At 39.2% G+C, this 15,152-nt stretch overlaps 1 protein-coding gene and 1 long non-coding RNA gene across 2 annotated transcripts in view; one reads left to right on the top strand and one right to left on the bottom strand.

Moving 5' to 3' along the window:
* dpys (dihydropyrimidinase) overlaps window positions 1–14,899 on the bottom strand; it is a 37,780-nt gene extending 22,881 nt beyond the window's left edge. The window contains 3 exon segments of the mRNA XM_023988839.2: window positions 7,611–7,790; window positions 9,065–9,223; window positions 14,298–14,899. Of these exon segments, the coding sequence (XP_023844607.1) occupies window positions 7,611–7,790; window positions 9,065–9,223; window positions 14,298–14,549 (591 nt within the window). The 5' untranslated portion in view covers window positions 14,550–14,899.
* Window positions 4,243–4,639, top strand: LOC139027826 (uncharacterized). The gene is made up of 2 exons (XR_011479982.1): window positions 4,243–4,314; window positions 4,583–4,639. It is a non-coding gene; the product is annotated as an uncharacterized lncRNA (long non-coding RNA).
* Window positions 14,900–15,152: the final 253 nt, after the last annotated feature.

The following is a 15,152-nucleotide window of genomic DNA, read 5'->3' as shown; positions in this document are numbered from 1 at the left end:
AAAACAGATTGGGCATCTGCTGCCCTCTAGTGGTTATTCTACAGACCTCACCTTGGAAAAGAAAGTTAACAATCTAGAACTAGAACATTCCAAGCTGAATCAAACGGAACTAGATGTTGATCCTTGGACTTTTTGTGTAACTAATATTGGATTGAGTGAACACTGCTTTTAGTATKATTTCAGGTTAACACCGACCCACRTGTTCAGCTCAAACAGAGGACAGTTACTGTAATGAACCTTACCCCTTCAGACATTGACCAAACAAATTAAGAGAAGTCAAATAGTTTCCCCCTTAGTTAATAATTTATTGTGCTCTTTGCTTCCACATTNTCACCAAAAACAGATTGGGCATCTGCTGCCCTCTAGTGGTTATTCTACAGACCTCACCTTGGAAAAGAAAGTTAACAATCTAGAACTAGAACATTCCAAGCTGAATCAAACGGAACTAGATGTTGATCCTTGGACTTTTTGTGTAACTAATATTGGATTGAGTGAACACTGCTTTTAGTATKATTTCAGGTTAACACCGACCCACRTGTTCAGCTCAAACAGAGGACAGTTACTGTAATGAACCTTACCCCTTCAGACATTGACCAAACAAATTAAGAGAAGTCAAATAGTTTCCCCCTTAGTTAATAATTTATTGTGCTCTTTGCTTCCACATTMCAGAAACATAAAAACATTCTCAGCAAAATAACTTAATTTTCAAATGCGTGAAAGAATGAATGCCACTGTAATTCCAGTGTCCTGAGATTGCAAAACATGACACTGCAAAACAAGTTTGGTTTGGTTCCCGTACCTCATATGGAGGAATGAGACGAGCTACTGTTCATGTGCCTTTATGTACGCCATGACACGTAAATGGTACTCTTATACTCATATATGAATGACATGACCAAATGACTGCTGATGATAAGAGTATGTTGGCTGTGTTCTAGGAAGCACCTTGGTGACACATGATAAGGTACATGAGATGAATGGAGAGAACATGATAGATAAAGAAGACTGTGTGTCTGTTTGCTGTGGGTTTTGTAATACTAGCATGTATAGTAAAACATCRTCACGTGTGATATGTTACTGTCAGACATTATTTGATTTGACATTCCATAGTTATGTTGGTGCTGCAATAGAATCAATGTTCCTTATTTACCAACATAGGCAAAGAGTCTCAAAGACAACACAACTAGACATCAATAGCTATCCACATCACATTTTTTCTCAACTAGTTCAAGCACATACTGTGATGCATAGATAGATGAAAATACAGGTACTTTACTAATCTCAGAGGAAACATTTCTTCCCAGTACCTTTGCCCACATTAGGTATTTCACACACACATGGGACAAAGTATTTTATAACCAACTGTCAAATCTTACATCACCAAGAGTAGAACTTCATCATCTAGACTAGGCTTGGATAGGGTTAGTTTTACATGGTTCTGGATAGGGTGTTTTAGATTTTGGATAAGGGTTAGTTTAACGGTTTGGATAGGGTTAGTTTTACATGGTTTTGGATAGGGTTAGTTTTATATGGTTTGGATAGGGTTAGTTTTTACAATGGTCTTGGATAGGGTTTAGTTTTACATGGCTTGGATAGGGTTAGTTTTTACATGATTTGGGATAGGGTTTGTTTTCATGATTTGGATAGGGTTAGTTTTTAAATGGCTTGGATAGGGTTAGTTTTACATGATTTGGATGGGGTTAGTTTTACATGGCTTGCAATAGGGTTAGTTTCACATGGCTTGGTAGGGTTAGTTCTACATGATTTGGAATAGGGTAGTTTTACATGGCATTGGATAGGGTTAGTTTTACATGGATTTGGATAGGGTTTGTTTTACATGGCTTGGATAGGGTTAGTTTTTTACATGGTTGGATAGAGTTAGTTTTACCATGGCTTTGGATAGGTTAGTTTTACATGATTTGATAGGGTTAGTTTTACATGGCTTGGCATAGGGTTAGTTTTACATGGTTTGGTAGGTTAGTTTACATGGCTTGGATAGGGTTATTTTACTGGCTTGGATAGAGTTAGTTTTACATGGCTTGGATGGGGTTAGTTTTTAGCATGGCTTGGATAGGGTTAGTTTTACATGGTTTGGATAGGGTTAGTTTTACATGGCTTTGCATAGGGCTTTAGTTTTACATGCTTTGGATAGGGTTAGTTTTACATGTTTGGTAGGGTTAGTTTTATATGGCTTGGATAAGGGTTCGTTTACATGATTTGGATAGGGTTAGTTTTACATGGCTTGCATAGGGTTAGTTTACATGCTTGCATAGGGTTAGTTTTACATGGCTTGGATAGGGTTAGTTTTACATGATTGGATAGGGTTGTTTTTACATGGCTTGGAATAGGGTTAGTTTTTACATGATTTGGATAGGGTTAGTTTTACATGGCTTGCATAGGGTTAGTTTTACATGGCTTGGATAGGGTTTAGTTTTACATGTTGATAGGGTTAGTTTTATGGCTTGGATAGGGTTAGTTTTACTGATTGATGGGTTGTTTTTACATGGCTTGCATAAGGTTAGTTTTACATGCTTGCATAGGGTTAGTTTTTACATGGCTTGGATAGGGTTAGTTTTACATGTGCTTGGATAGGGTTGTTTTACATGGCTTGGATAGGGTTAGTCTTTACATGGCTTGCATAGGGTTAGTTTTACATGAATTGGATAGGGTTGGTTTTCATGGTTGGATAGGGTTAGTTTTACATGGCTTGGATAGGGTTAGTTTTTACATGGCTTGGATAGGGTTTAGTTTTTACATGGCTTGCATAGGGTTAGTTTTACATGGTTTGGATTATAGGGTTGTTTAATGGCATGTCATAGGGTTAGTTTTACATGGCTTGGATAGGGTTAGTTTTCATGGCTTGGATAGGGTTAGTTTTACATGGCTTGGATAGGTTAGTTTTACATGATTTGGAATAGGGTTAGTTTTACATGGCTTGTATAGGGTTTAGTTTTTACATGGCTTGGATATAGGGTTAGTTTTTACATGGCTTGCATAGGGTTAGTTTTACATGGCTTGGATAGGGATTAGTTTTTTACATGATTTGGTAGGGTTAGTTTTTACATGGCTTGGATTAGGTTAGTTTTACATGGCTTTGATAGGGTTAGTTTTACATGGCTTGTGATATGGGTTAGTTTTAACATGGCTTGCATAGGTTAGTTTACATGGCTTGATAGGTTAGTTTTATATGGCTTGGATAGGGTTAGTTTTACATGGCTTGGATAGGGTTAGTTTTTACATGGCTTGGAATGGGTAAGTTTTCAGGCTTGCATTGGGTTAGTTTTACATGGCTTGGATAGGGTTCGTTTTACATGTTTGGATAGGTTGTTATTTTACATGGCTTGGATAGGGTAGTTTTTAGCATGGCTTTGCATAGGGTTAGTTTTACATGACTTGGATAGGGTTTAGTTTTACATGATTTGGATAGGTTAGTTTTACATGGCTTGCATAGGGTTTAGTTTTCGGATTGAAGGGTTATTTTACATGATTTGGATAGGGTTGTTTACATGGCTTGGATAGGGTTAGTTTTACATGTTTTGGATGGGTTAGTTTTTACATGGCTTGGATAGGGTTAGTTTTACATGGCTTGGATAGAGTTAGTTTTACATGGCTTGGATAGGGTTAGTTTTACATGATTTGGATAGGGTTAGTTTTACATGGCTTGGATAGGGTTAGTTTTACATGGCTTGGATAGGGTTAGTTTTACATGGCTTGGATAGGGTTAGTTTTACATGGCTTGATAGGTTAGTTTTACATGGCTTGGATAGGGTTAGTTTTACATGGCTTGGATAGGGTTAGTTTTACATGCTTGGATAGGGGTTAGTTTTACATGGCTTGGATAGGTTAGTTTTACATGGCTTGGCATAGGGTTAGTTTTACATGGTTGATGGGTTAGTTTTACTGATTTGAAGGGTTAGTTTTAACATGGCTTGGATAGGGTTAGCTTTTTACATGGTTGGATAGGGTTAGTTTTACATGGCTTTGGATAGGGTTAGTTTTACATGGCTTGGATAGGTTAGTTTTACATGGCTTGGATAGGGTTAGTTTTACATGGATTGGATAGGGTTAGTTTTACATGGCTTGGATAGGGTTAGTTTTACATGGTTGGATAGGGTTAGTTTTACATGGCTTGCATCGGGTTAGTTTTTACATGGCTTGGATAGAGTTAGTTTTACATGGCTTGGATAGGGTTAGTTTTACATGGCTTGGATAGGGTTAGTTTTACATGGCTTGGATAGGGTTAGTTTTACATGGCTTGCATAGGGTTTAGTTTTACATGGCTTGGATAGGGTTAGTTTTACATGGTTGGATAGGGTTAGTTTTACATGGCTTGGATAGGGTTATCGTTTACATGATTGGATAGGGTTAGTTTTACATGGCTTGGATAGGGTTAGTTTTACATGGCTTGATAAGGGTTAGTTTTACATGGCTTGGATAGGGTTAGTTTTTACATGATTTGGATAGGGTTAGTTTTACATGGCTTGGATAGGGTTAGTTTTACATGTTGGATAGGGTTGTTTACTGGCTTGGATGGGTAGTTTTACATGGCTTGGATAGGGTTAGTTTTACATGGTTTGGATAGGGTTAGTTTTCTATGGCTTGGATAGGGTTAGTTTTACATGATTTGGATAGGGTTAGTTTTACATGGCTTGCATAGGGTTAGTTTTACATGGCTTGCATAGGGTTAGTTTTACATGGCTTGGATAGGGTTAGTTTTACATGATTTGATAGGGTTAGTTTTTACATGGCTTGGATAGGGTTAGTTTACATGGCTTGATAGTTACGTTTACATGCTTGGATAGGGTTAGTTTTACATGGTTTGGATAGGGTTAGTTTGACATGGCTTGGTATAGGGTTAGTTTTACATGGCTTGGATAGGGGTTAGTTTTACATGGCTTGCATAGGGTTAGTTTTACATGGTTTGGATAGGGTTGTTTTATATGGCTGCATAGGTTAGTTTACATGGCTTGGATAGGTTAGTTTTACAATGGCTTGGATGGTTTAGTTTTACATGGCTTGTGATAGGGTTAGTTTTACATGTTTGGATAGGGTAGTTTTTACATGGCTTTGTGATAGGGTTAGTTTACATGGCTTGGATAGGCGTTGTTTTACATGGTTGCATAGGGTTAGTTTTACATGGTTGGATAGGGTTAGTTTTACATGTGATAGGGTTAGTTTTACATGGCTTGGATTTAGGTTAGTTTTACATGGCTTGCATAGGGTAGTTTCAATGGCTTGGATATGGTTGTTTACATGGCTTGGCATAGGGTTAGTTTTGCATGGCTTGATAGGGTTAGTTTTAATGGCTTTGGATTAGGGTTAGTTTTACATGGCTTGGATAGGGTTAGTTTTACATGGCTTGGATAGGGTTAGTTTTTGCAGGGCTTTGCATTGGGTTAGTTTTACATGGCTTGGATAGGGTTAGTTTTACATGGATTGATAGGGTTAGTTTTCACATGAGTTTGGATAGGGTTAGTTTTATTATGGTTTGGATAGGGTTAGTTTTACATGGCTTGCATAGGTTGTTTTTTGCATGGCTTGCATAGGGTTAGTTTTACATGGCTTGGATAGGTTCGTTTTATTGGCTTGGATAGGGTTAGTTTTACATGGCTTGGATAGGGTTAGTTTTACATGGCTTGGATAGGGTTAGTTTTACATGCGCATGCATAGGGTTAGTTTTACATGGCATGCATAGGGTTAGTTTACATGGACTTGGATAGGGTTAGTTTTGTTAACTGGCATGCATAGGGTTAGTTTTACATGGCATGGCTGGGGTTTCTCTAGCTTTTTTTACATGGCTTTGCATAGGGGTTAGTTTTACATGGCTTTGGATAGGGTTGTTTTAGTTTTTTTTACATGGCTTGGATGGTGAGTTTTACATGGCTTGGATAGTTTAGTTTTACAATGGCTTGCATAGGGTTAGTTTTACATGACTTGGATAGGGGTTTTTAGTTTTTTTAACATGTTGGGGATAAGGGGGTAAAGTTTAACATGGCTTGGATAGGGTTTTAGTTTTTTACATGGCCTTTTCATGGCTGCCATGGGTTAGTTTTTTACATGACTTTGGATAGGGTTAGTTTTCACATGGCATGCATTAGGTTTTAGTTTTTTTATATCGGGTCTGGCATAGGGTTAGTGTTACATGTTGATGGGGTTAATGTTTTTTCACATGGCTTGCATAGGGTTAGTTTTTCGACATGGCTTGATGCATTAAGGGTTAGTTTTTACATGGCTTGCATAGGTTAGTTTTACATGGCTTGGATAGGGTTAGTTTTACAGGTTTGTTAGGTTTCATGGCTTGCATAGGGTTAGTTTTACATGGCTGTGGATAGGTTAGTTTTTACATGGCTTGCATAGAGGTTGTTTTACATGGCATGCTAGGGTTTTAGTTTTACATGGTTTTGGATAGGGTTAGTTTTACATGGCTTTGCGATGGGTTAGTTTATCATGGCTTGGATAGGTTAGTTTTACATGGCTTGGATAGGGTTAGTTTTACATGGCTTGGCATAGGTTTAGTTTTAAGCATGGCTTGGATATGGTTAGTTTTACATGATGTTGGATAGGGTTAGTTTTATCATGGCTTGCATAGGGTTAGTTTTACATGGCTTGGATACTGGTTTAGTTTTACATGGCTTGCATAGGGTTAGTTTTACATGGCTTGATATAGGGTTAGTTTTAACATGCTTTGAATAGGGTTAGTTTTTCCAATGGCTTGTGTGGTTAGTTTTACATGGCTTGCATAGGTTGTTTTACATCGCTTGCATAGGGTTAGTTTTACATGGCTTTGGATAGTGGTTTAGTTTTACATGGCGTTGGCATAGGTGTTGTTATGTTGATACAGGTTAGGTGCTTAGTCTCTACATGGCTTGGATAGGGGTTAGTTTTACATGGCATTGGATAGGTTAGTTTTTTACATGGCTTTGGATAGGGTTAGTTTTTACATGGCTTGGGAGGGGTTCGGTTTTTGCATGGCTTGTATCTTTAGTCTAGTCTTCTATTAGGCTACATCAAATATTAACCTAAACCAATGACTTCTGGAATACTTACACACTAAGCGGACAGTCAATAGGATCTCGTGACTGACCCTTTGAAAATAATGTATTTGCTTAGTGTGTCAAAATAGCTKATWTTTATTTTCTCACCAGCAGTTGWTAAYMTAACCTTTGTTCTGTCCTGGTTCATGGGATATTGTATGGGTACATTGTTACCCACAAGGTTCCGTGGTTCCTTTTTAACACACRCATAGTCTTTTCTCGGGTGCGACAGAACAGTGTGCAATYTTAAATTCACCAGAAGCGGTAATGTCCTTAACGACCAGTAGAAGAATATTGTGATTATGGTGACCCAGATGGCAATTACCGTATGGTTTTCTGCACGATTTTTACGATTTCAAATGGTCACACTTAAATTGATCAGGGCACACCTCACCTCACCTAATAAACGGGAGCAAACTTACCTCAAATGCTGTTGATYAATGGTGTGTACCGTTTGGAGGCAATGTGTCATTCAGTACAAACCGTKACACAACGTCGCAAACGTTGAAGTAAACTGAACAAACCCCAGGTTTGAGCCATATTGACTGTGTTGTGGTCAGAAATGTTTAAGAATACCTCTGCAATAAGGTCTCCATTCTCTGCGTGCACCTGGGCTATAGCTCCAATCTCTTTGCATTGGGAAAACGCAGCATACAGCTCATGGTCTTGAAGCATGAACACATCCTTGTATGCCATGAACATCTTGAAGGAGTTGACACCTTTCTCTTTGGTCAAAGTCTCCATTTCCTTTTTGACCTAGAATGGGTTTAGCAAAAAGCTAATTAGTTTAACGTGCTTTTCTTTTAAATGCTGAGAGATAAGACTGTTAACATTTCTGTAAAAACCATGTATTGACATTCTGTCCATCCCAGGTCTCCATGGAGTCTATTACCACATGCTATTTCCTGTTGGGATGTTATTTAAGTCATAAGGCNATAGCTCCAATCTCTTTGCATTGGGAAAACGCAGCATACAGCTCATGGTCTTGAAGCATGAACACATCCTTGTATGCCATGAACATCTTGAAGGAGTTGACACCTTTCTCTTTGGCCAAAGTCTCCATTTCCTTTTTGACCTAGAATGGGTTTAGCAAAAAGCTAATTAGTTTAACGTGCTTTTCTTTTAAATGCTGAGAGATAAGACTGTTAACATTTCTGTAAAAACCATGTATTGACATTCTGTCCATCCCAGGTCTCCATGGAGTCTATTACCACATGCTATTTCCTGTTGGGATGTTATTTAAGTCATAAGGCCCGAGGAGGTGTGGTATATAGCCAATATACCACGGCTAAGGGCTGTTCTTACGCACGATGCAACGCGAAGTGCCTGGATACAGCCCTTAGCCGTGGTATATTGGCCATATATCACAAACCCCCGAGGTGCCTTATTGCTATTATGAACTGTATAACAACGTAATTAGAGCAGTAAAAATAAATGTTTTGTAATACCCGTGGTATATGGTCTGATATACCACGGCTGTCAGCCAATCAGCATTCAGGGCTCAAACCACCCAGTTTTTAATTAAAGTAGATATTGCAGAGATTAAGGCTGGGATTTGTTCGGATATGCACCTTTTAAAGGCAATATTCCCACGTTGGCGGAGGCAYCATTCACCATAAACACATTTTTTGTCTCAAACGGAAATTACCTTTAAATGTCAACTGTGCTATAACGCTGATTGGATTGAATCTACAGTAACAGTGTCCCTCATTTTTAAAACAAGTCTGCTATTTTATAAAATCCCTGTAGATTTGATGGCAGCAGGCCAGAACAAACAAAGTTCTAAACCCTGCCCAATCTCACAAATCATTCACAGATCAAGACAAATAAWTGAAACATTTCAGTCTGGGACAGGAATGTTTCATAATTTTTGTAAATATCTGTACAAATGTAACCCGTGGGATCTGAACCCCGCTTGGTAAAGCAATACAGGGTGCAGGGAAGGCTACCTCGTCACACATGAACATGAGTCTGACGTGCACTTTTTTTCAGMATAGAAAATAGATTATAGATATAACAGGGGGCACTACCTTGTCGCTCCACCATGTGACTGCCACATGGAGGGAGTAGTCGCAGCAGACCTTGGCGTCAGCCGTGTCCCTCCACCTATCATAGGCCTCCAGCAGGGACGTGCCTCTCTGGGGGATCACAAAGTCTAGGATCATGGTGGTCCCTCCTGCCAGGGCAGCCTGGGTACAGAGAGCAGGTTAGGGTTTAGAGAGGGGGTTGGGGTTTAGGGGGGTGGTATGGGGTATATCCAGTAGGGTGGTCCCTCCTACCAGGGCAGCCTGGATACAGAGAGCAGGGTTAGGGTTTTGAGAGTGGGTTAGTGTTTAGGAGGATGGTATGGGGTATATCCAGTAGGGTGGTCCATCCTGCCAGGGCAGCCTGGATACAGAGAGCAGGGTTAGGGTTTTGAGAGTGGGTTAGTGTTTAGGAGGATGATATGGGGTATATCCAGTAGGGTGGTCCATCCTGCCAGGGCAGCCTGTGTACAGAGAGCAGGGTTAGGGTATACTGTAGATAGGTTAGGGTTTAGAGAGGGGTGGATATGAGGGGGTAATGTTTAGAGTGTAGTCCAGGATCATGATAGTGGTTACATGGATAAAGATACACAGAACAGGGTTTAGGTTCCATGGATAAAGATACAAYTCGGAAGTTTACATACACCTTAGCCAAATACATTTAAACTCAGTTTTTCACAATTCCTGACATTTAATCCAAGTAGAAATTCCCTGTTTTAGGTCAGTTAGGATCACCACTTGATTTTAAGAATGTGAAATGTCAGAATAATAGTAGAGAGAATTATTTATTTCAGCTTTTATTTCTTTCATCGCATTCCCAGTGGGTCAGAAGTTTACATACACTCAATTAGTATTTGGTAGCATTGCCTTTAAATTGTTTAAAACTTCTTATGGATAGGGGGCAGCATTTTCACGTTTGGATGAAGCGTGCCAGAGTAAACTGCCTCCTACTCAGTCCCAGAGCTAATATATGCATATTTTAGTAGTATTGGATAGGAAACACTCTGACGTTTCTAAAACTGTTTGAATGATGTCTGTGAGTATAACAGAACTCATATGACAGGCAAAAACCTGACAAAAAATCCAACCAGAGAAGATGGGAAATGATCTGAGGTTTGTAGTTTTCAACTCAGCCCCTATTGAAGATACAGTGGGATTATGGGTCATCTTGCATTCCTACGGCTTCCACTAGATGTCAACAGTCTTCAGAACGTTGTGTCAGGCTTCTACTGTGAAGGGGGGCTGAATGAGAGGGGATGAGTCAGAGGTCTGCCAGCAGCCACGGGCTCGTGATGCGCGATCATGAGAAAGTTACCTCTCGTTCCATTGCTTTTCTACAGACAAATGAATTTTCCGGTTGGGACATTATTGAACATTTATGATAAAAAACATCCTAAAGTTGATTCTATACATTGTTTGATATGTTTCTACGACCAGTAGTATACTTTTCGGAATTTTCATCCGACATTCCGCTGGACTTGCCCGCGCCTTGTGAGTTTCGATTTGTTTACTAAACGCCCTAACAAAAGGAGCTTTATGAACTTTATCGAACAAATCAAACATTTATTGTGGAACTGGGTTCCTGGGAGTGCATTCTGATTAAGATCATCAAAGGTAAGTGAATATTTATAATGCTATTTCTGACTAATGTTGACTGCACAATATGGCAGATATTTCTTTGGCTCTTTTGGGCTCTGAGCGCCGTACTCAGATGATGCTTTTTCCGTAAAGTTTTTTTTAAATCTGACACAGCGGTTGCATTAAGGAGAAGTTTATCTAAAGTTCATGTATAATAGTTGTATCTATTATCAATGTTTATTATGAGTTATTTCTGTGAATTTATGTGGCTCTCTGCAAAATCACTGCATGTTTTGGAACTACTGAACATAATACGCCAATGTAAAATGAGATTTTTGGATTAATTATTAACTTTATCGAAGAAAACATACATGTATTGTGTAACATGAAGTCCTATGAGTGTCATCTGATGAAGATTTAAAGGTTAGTGATTAATTTTATCTATATTTCTGCTTTTTGTGACAACTCTCTTTGGCTGGAAATTTGCTGTTTTTCTGTGCTTGGTGGGGACCTAACATAATCGTTTGTGGAGCTTTCGCTGTAAAGCTTTTTTGAAATCAGACACTGTGGCTGGATTAACGATAATTTTCTCTTTAAATGGTGCCTAATACTTGTATGTTTGAGAAATGTGATTTATGAGATTTCTGTTGATTGAATTTGGCGCCCCGCTAGCGGAACCCCGTTCCCAGACAGGTTAATTTGGGTCAAACATTTCGGGTAGCCTTCTACAAGCTTCCCAAATAAGTTTGGTGAATTTTGGCCCATTCCTCCTGACAGAGCTGGTGTAACTGAGTCAGGTTTGTAGGCCTCCTTGCTCGCACATGCTTTTTCAGTTCTGCCCACACATTTTCTATAGGATTGAGGTCAGGGCTTTGTGATGGCCACTCCAATACCTTGACTTTGTTGTCCTTAAGCCATTTTGCTACAACTTTGGAACTATGCTTGGTGTCATTGTCCAGTTGGAAGACCCATTTGCGACCAAGCTTTAACTTCCTGACTGATGTCTTGAGATGTTGCTTCAATATATCCACATCATTTTCCTCCTCATGATGCCATCTATTTTCTGAAGTGCACCAGTCCTCCTGCGCAGCAAAGCACCCCCACAACATGATGCTGCCACCCCTGTGCTTCACGGTTGGGATGGTGTTCTTCGGCTTGCAAGCCCTTTTTTCTCCAACATAACGATGGTCATTATGGCCAAACAGTTCTATTTTTATTTCATCAGACCAGAGCACATTTTTCCAAAATGTACAATCTTTGTCCCCATGTGCAGTTGCAAACCGTAGTCTGGCTTTTTTATGGCGGTTTTGGAGCAGTGGCTTCTTCCTCGCTGAGCGGCCTTTCAGGTTATGTCAATATAGGACTCGTTTTAGTGTGGATATAGATACTTTGTACCTGTTTCCTCCAGCATCTTCACAAGGTCCTTTGCTGTTGTTCTGGGATTTGATTTGCACTTTTCGCACTAAAGTACATTCATCTRTAGGAGACAGAATGCGTCTCCTTCCTGAGCGGTATGGCGGCTGCGTCGTCCCATGGTGTTTATACTTGCGTACTATTGTTTGTACAYATGAAAGTGGTACCTTCAGGCGTTTCTGAGGTCTTGGCTGATTTCTTTTGATTTTCCCATGATGTCAAGCAAAGAGGAACTGAGTTTGAAGGTATGCCTTGATATACATCCACAGGTACAACTGTATATACAGTATCTGCAGCATCTACTGCACCTTATAATGTTTTTTTTGTTTAATATCCTACATGTTTTTAATTATGTAAAGGTACAGTATGTTTTAAACTTCATTAAATGGGGTTTTATGTAGCCCACCCGTAATACAGAAAAGACATACAGTGCCTTCAGAAAGTTTTCACACCCACATTTGTTGTGTTACAGCCTGAATTTAAAATGGATTACATTTAGATTTTTTTGTCACTGGCCTACACACAATACCCCATAATGTAAAAGTGGAATTATGTTTTTTGAAATGTTTACATATTAATAAAAAATTAATAGCTGAAATGTCTTGRTATGCCAAGCCTAAATAAGTTCAGGAGTAAAAATGTGCTTAAACATTTGCCTGGACCTTTTGCGCCCTCTCTGGATTACTGACCTCTGCCTGCCTTTTACCTGTCGTTTGCGTCCACCGTGCTAGAAGTACAATTTTGTTTCTTCGACACTGTCTGCATCTGGGTCATACCTGAAACCTGATAGAGTCAATAAGTATTCAACCCCTTTGTTATGACAAGCCTAAATAAGTTCAGGAGTACAAACGTGGTTAACAAGTCACATAATAAGTTGCATGGATTCACTCTGTGAGCAATAATAGTGTTTTACATGATTTTTTTTATGACTACCTCATCTCTGTACCCCACACAATTAATTATCTGTAAGATCCCTCAGTCGAACACTGAACTTCAAACACAGATTCAACCACAAAGATTAGGGAGGTTTTCCAATGCCTTGCAAAGAAGGGCACCTATTGGTAGATGTGTAAAAAAAAATGCAGACATTGTATATCATTTTGAGCATGGTAAAGTTATTAATTACACTTTGGATGGTGTATCAATACACCCAGTCACTACAAAGATACAAGCGTGCTTCCTAACTCAGTCGCCAGAGAGGAAGGAAACTGTTCAGGGATTTCACCATGAACAGTTACAGAGTTTAAAGGCTGAGATAGAAGAAAACTGAGGATGGATCAACAACATTGTAGTTACTCCACAATACTAACCTAATTGACAGAGTGAAAAGAAGRAAGCTTKTAAAAAATATTCCAAAACATGCATCCTGTTTGAAACAAGGCACTAAAGTAATACTGCTAAACTTGTGGCAAAGCAATTAACTTTTTTCCCTCAATACAAAGTGTTATGTTTGGAGCAAATCCAAAACAACACATTACTGAGTACCACTCTCCATATTTTCAAGCATAGTGGTGGCTGCATCATGTTATGAGTATGCTTGTAATCATTAAGAACTGGGGAGTTTTTCAGGATAAAGAACAAACTGAATGGAGCTAAGCACAGGCAAGATCCTAGAGGAAAACCTGGTTCAGTCTGATTTCCACCAGACACTGGGAGATGAATTCACCTTTCAGCATGACAATAACCTAAAGCACAAGGCCAAATCACAACTGGAGTTGCTTACCAAGAAGTCAGTGAAGATTCCTGAGTTGCAGTTTTGACTTAAATTTACTTAAACATCTATAGCAATACCTAAAAATGGTTGTCTAGCAATGATTAACAACAAATTTGACAGAGCTTGAAGAATTTTGAAAAGACTAATGTGCAAATGTTGCACAATCCAGGTGTGGAAAGCTCTTCGAGACTTACCCAGATAGACTCACATCTGTAAGCACTGCCAAAGGTTATTCTACAAAGTATTGACTCAGGGGTGTGAATACTTATATACATTTATTTGTGAACATCTTTTCACTTTGTCATTATGAGTTGTTTATGTGTAGATGGGATGGAAGAGAAATAAATCTATTTAATAAATGTAGAATTCAGGCAACAAAATYTTGAATAAGTCAAGGGGTATGGATACTTTCTGAAGGCACTGTAATTATTTTTGTCAGATTTTACTTGTGAATTTTCCTGATGCAGTGAAATCAAGCAAACTCAATTAACCCAGAGATAGCCTACACACAGTGCAACACAAAATTATTCTCACCTTAGTTCCAATATGGAAATCATCTACTGCTTTGGTGCCCATAAATTCCAACTCCATGTGGGTATGGGTATCGATACCACCCGGTATCACCAGTTTATCGGTGGCATCTATAACGGTAACTCCAGCCGGGATTTGGAGGTTTAATCCGACTTCTTTAATTCTTCCGTCTTCAACGTAGACATCGCTGATAATGGAGCAATCCTCGTTCACAATTTTCCCTCCTTTTATAAGGATCCTGCTTTGGTTTAACATTGTTTCTTTCTCTTTTAGAAGCGCTGGGCATAGGTCTATAATGTCAGTTAGGTATGGGTTACACAACAAACAAATATTTCACAAGTAGACACACCTCTCACTAAAAGAGAAAGACAAAAAAAGACATTCCCAGGAAGTAGCCTAGATTTCACAATATTTAGCAAACTTTACCAGACTTGCAGGGCCCAAGGACATTACTTCCAGAAAAAACATTTTTTCACTCAATTTATCCAGATCACAGATAGCAAGCATGAGCAAGTTAAAATTGTCTGGTAGAAAGTGACAAAGAAATGAACTTGCAGTAGGCCTAAAGTGTGTTTGTTTCCATGAAGCTCCAGAGACCACTAATTTTATTTTGGGCGGTCGGCCGTTCCCACAAATAGGCAAATGATTAATGGATTGCTGACTTCTTGCTTTCCAACATTCCCAGAACATGAGGTTAGTCTGAGGTTACAGCCAGAGCCAGCCCTGGGCTTAAGCGACATAGGCGGTTGCCTAGGGCCCCCGGCCGGCTGCTAGGAACTCASCCAGGGTCTCAACTTACTGTTGAGAGTTAGAATAGTAGAATACACAAGGTGGAAATTTGGTTGTGCATCAGCAGTT

This window comes from Salvelinus sp. IW2-2015, linkage group LG6.1 (genome assembly GCF_002910315.2).
Source record: "Salvelinus sp. IW2-2015 linkage group LG6.1, ASM291031v2, whole genome shotgun sequence".
Classification (NCBI taxonomy): Eukaryota; Metazoa; Chordata; class Actinopteri; order Salmoniformes; family Salmonidae; genus Salvelinus; species Salvelinus sp. IW2-2015.
This window is presented reverse-complemented; position numbering and strand designations above follow the sequence as displayed.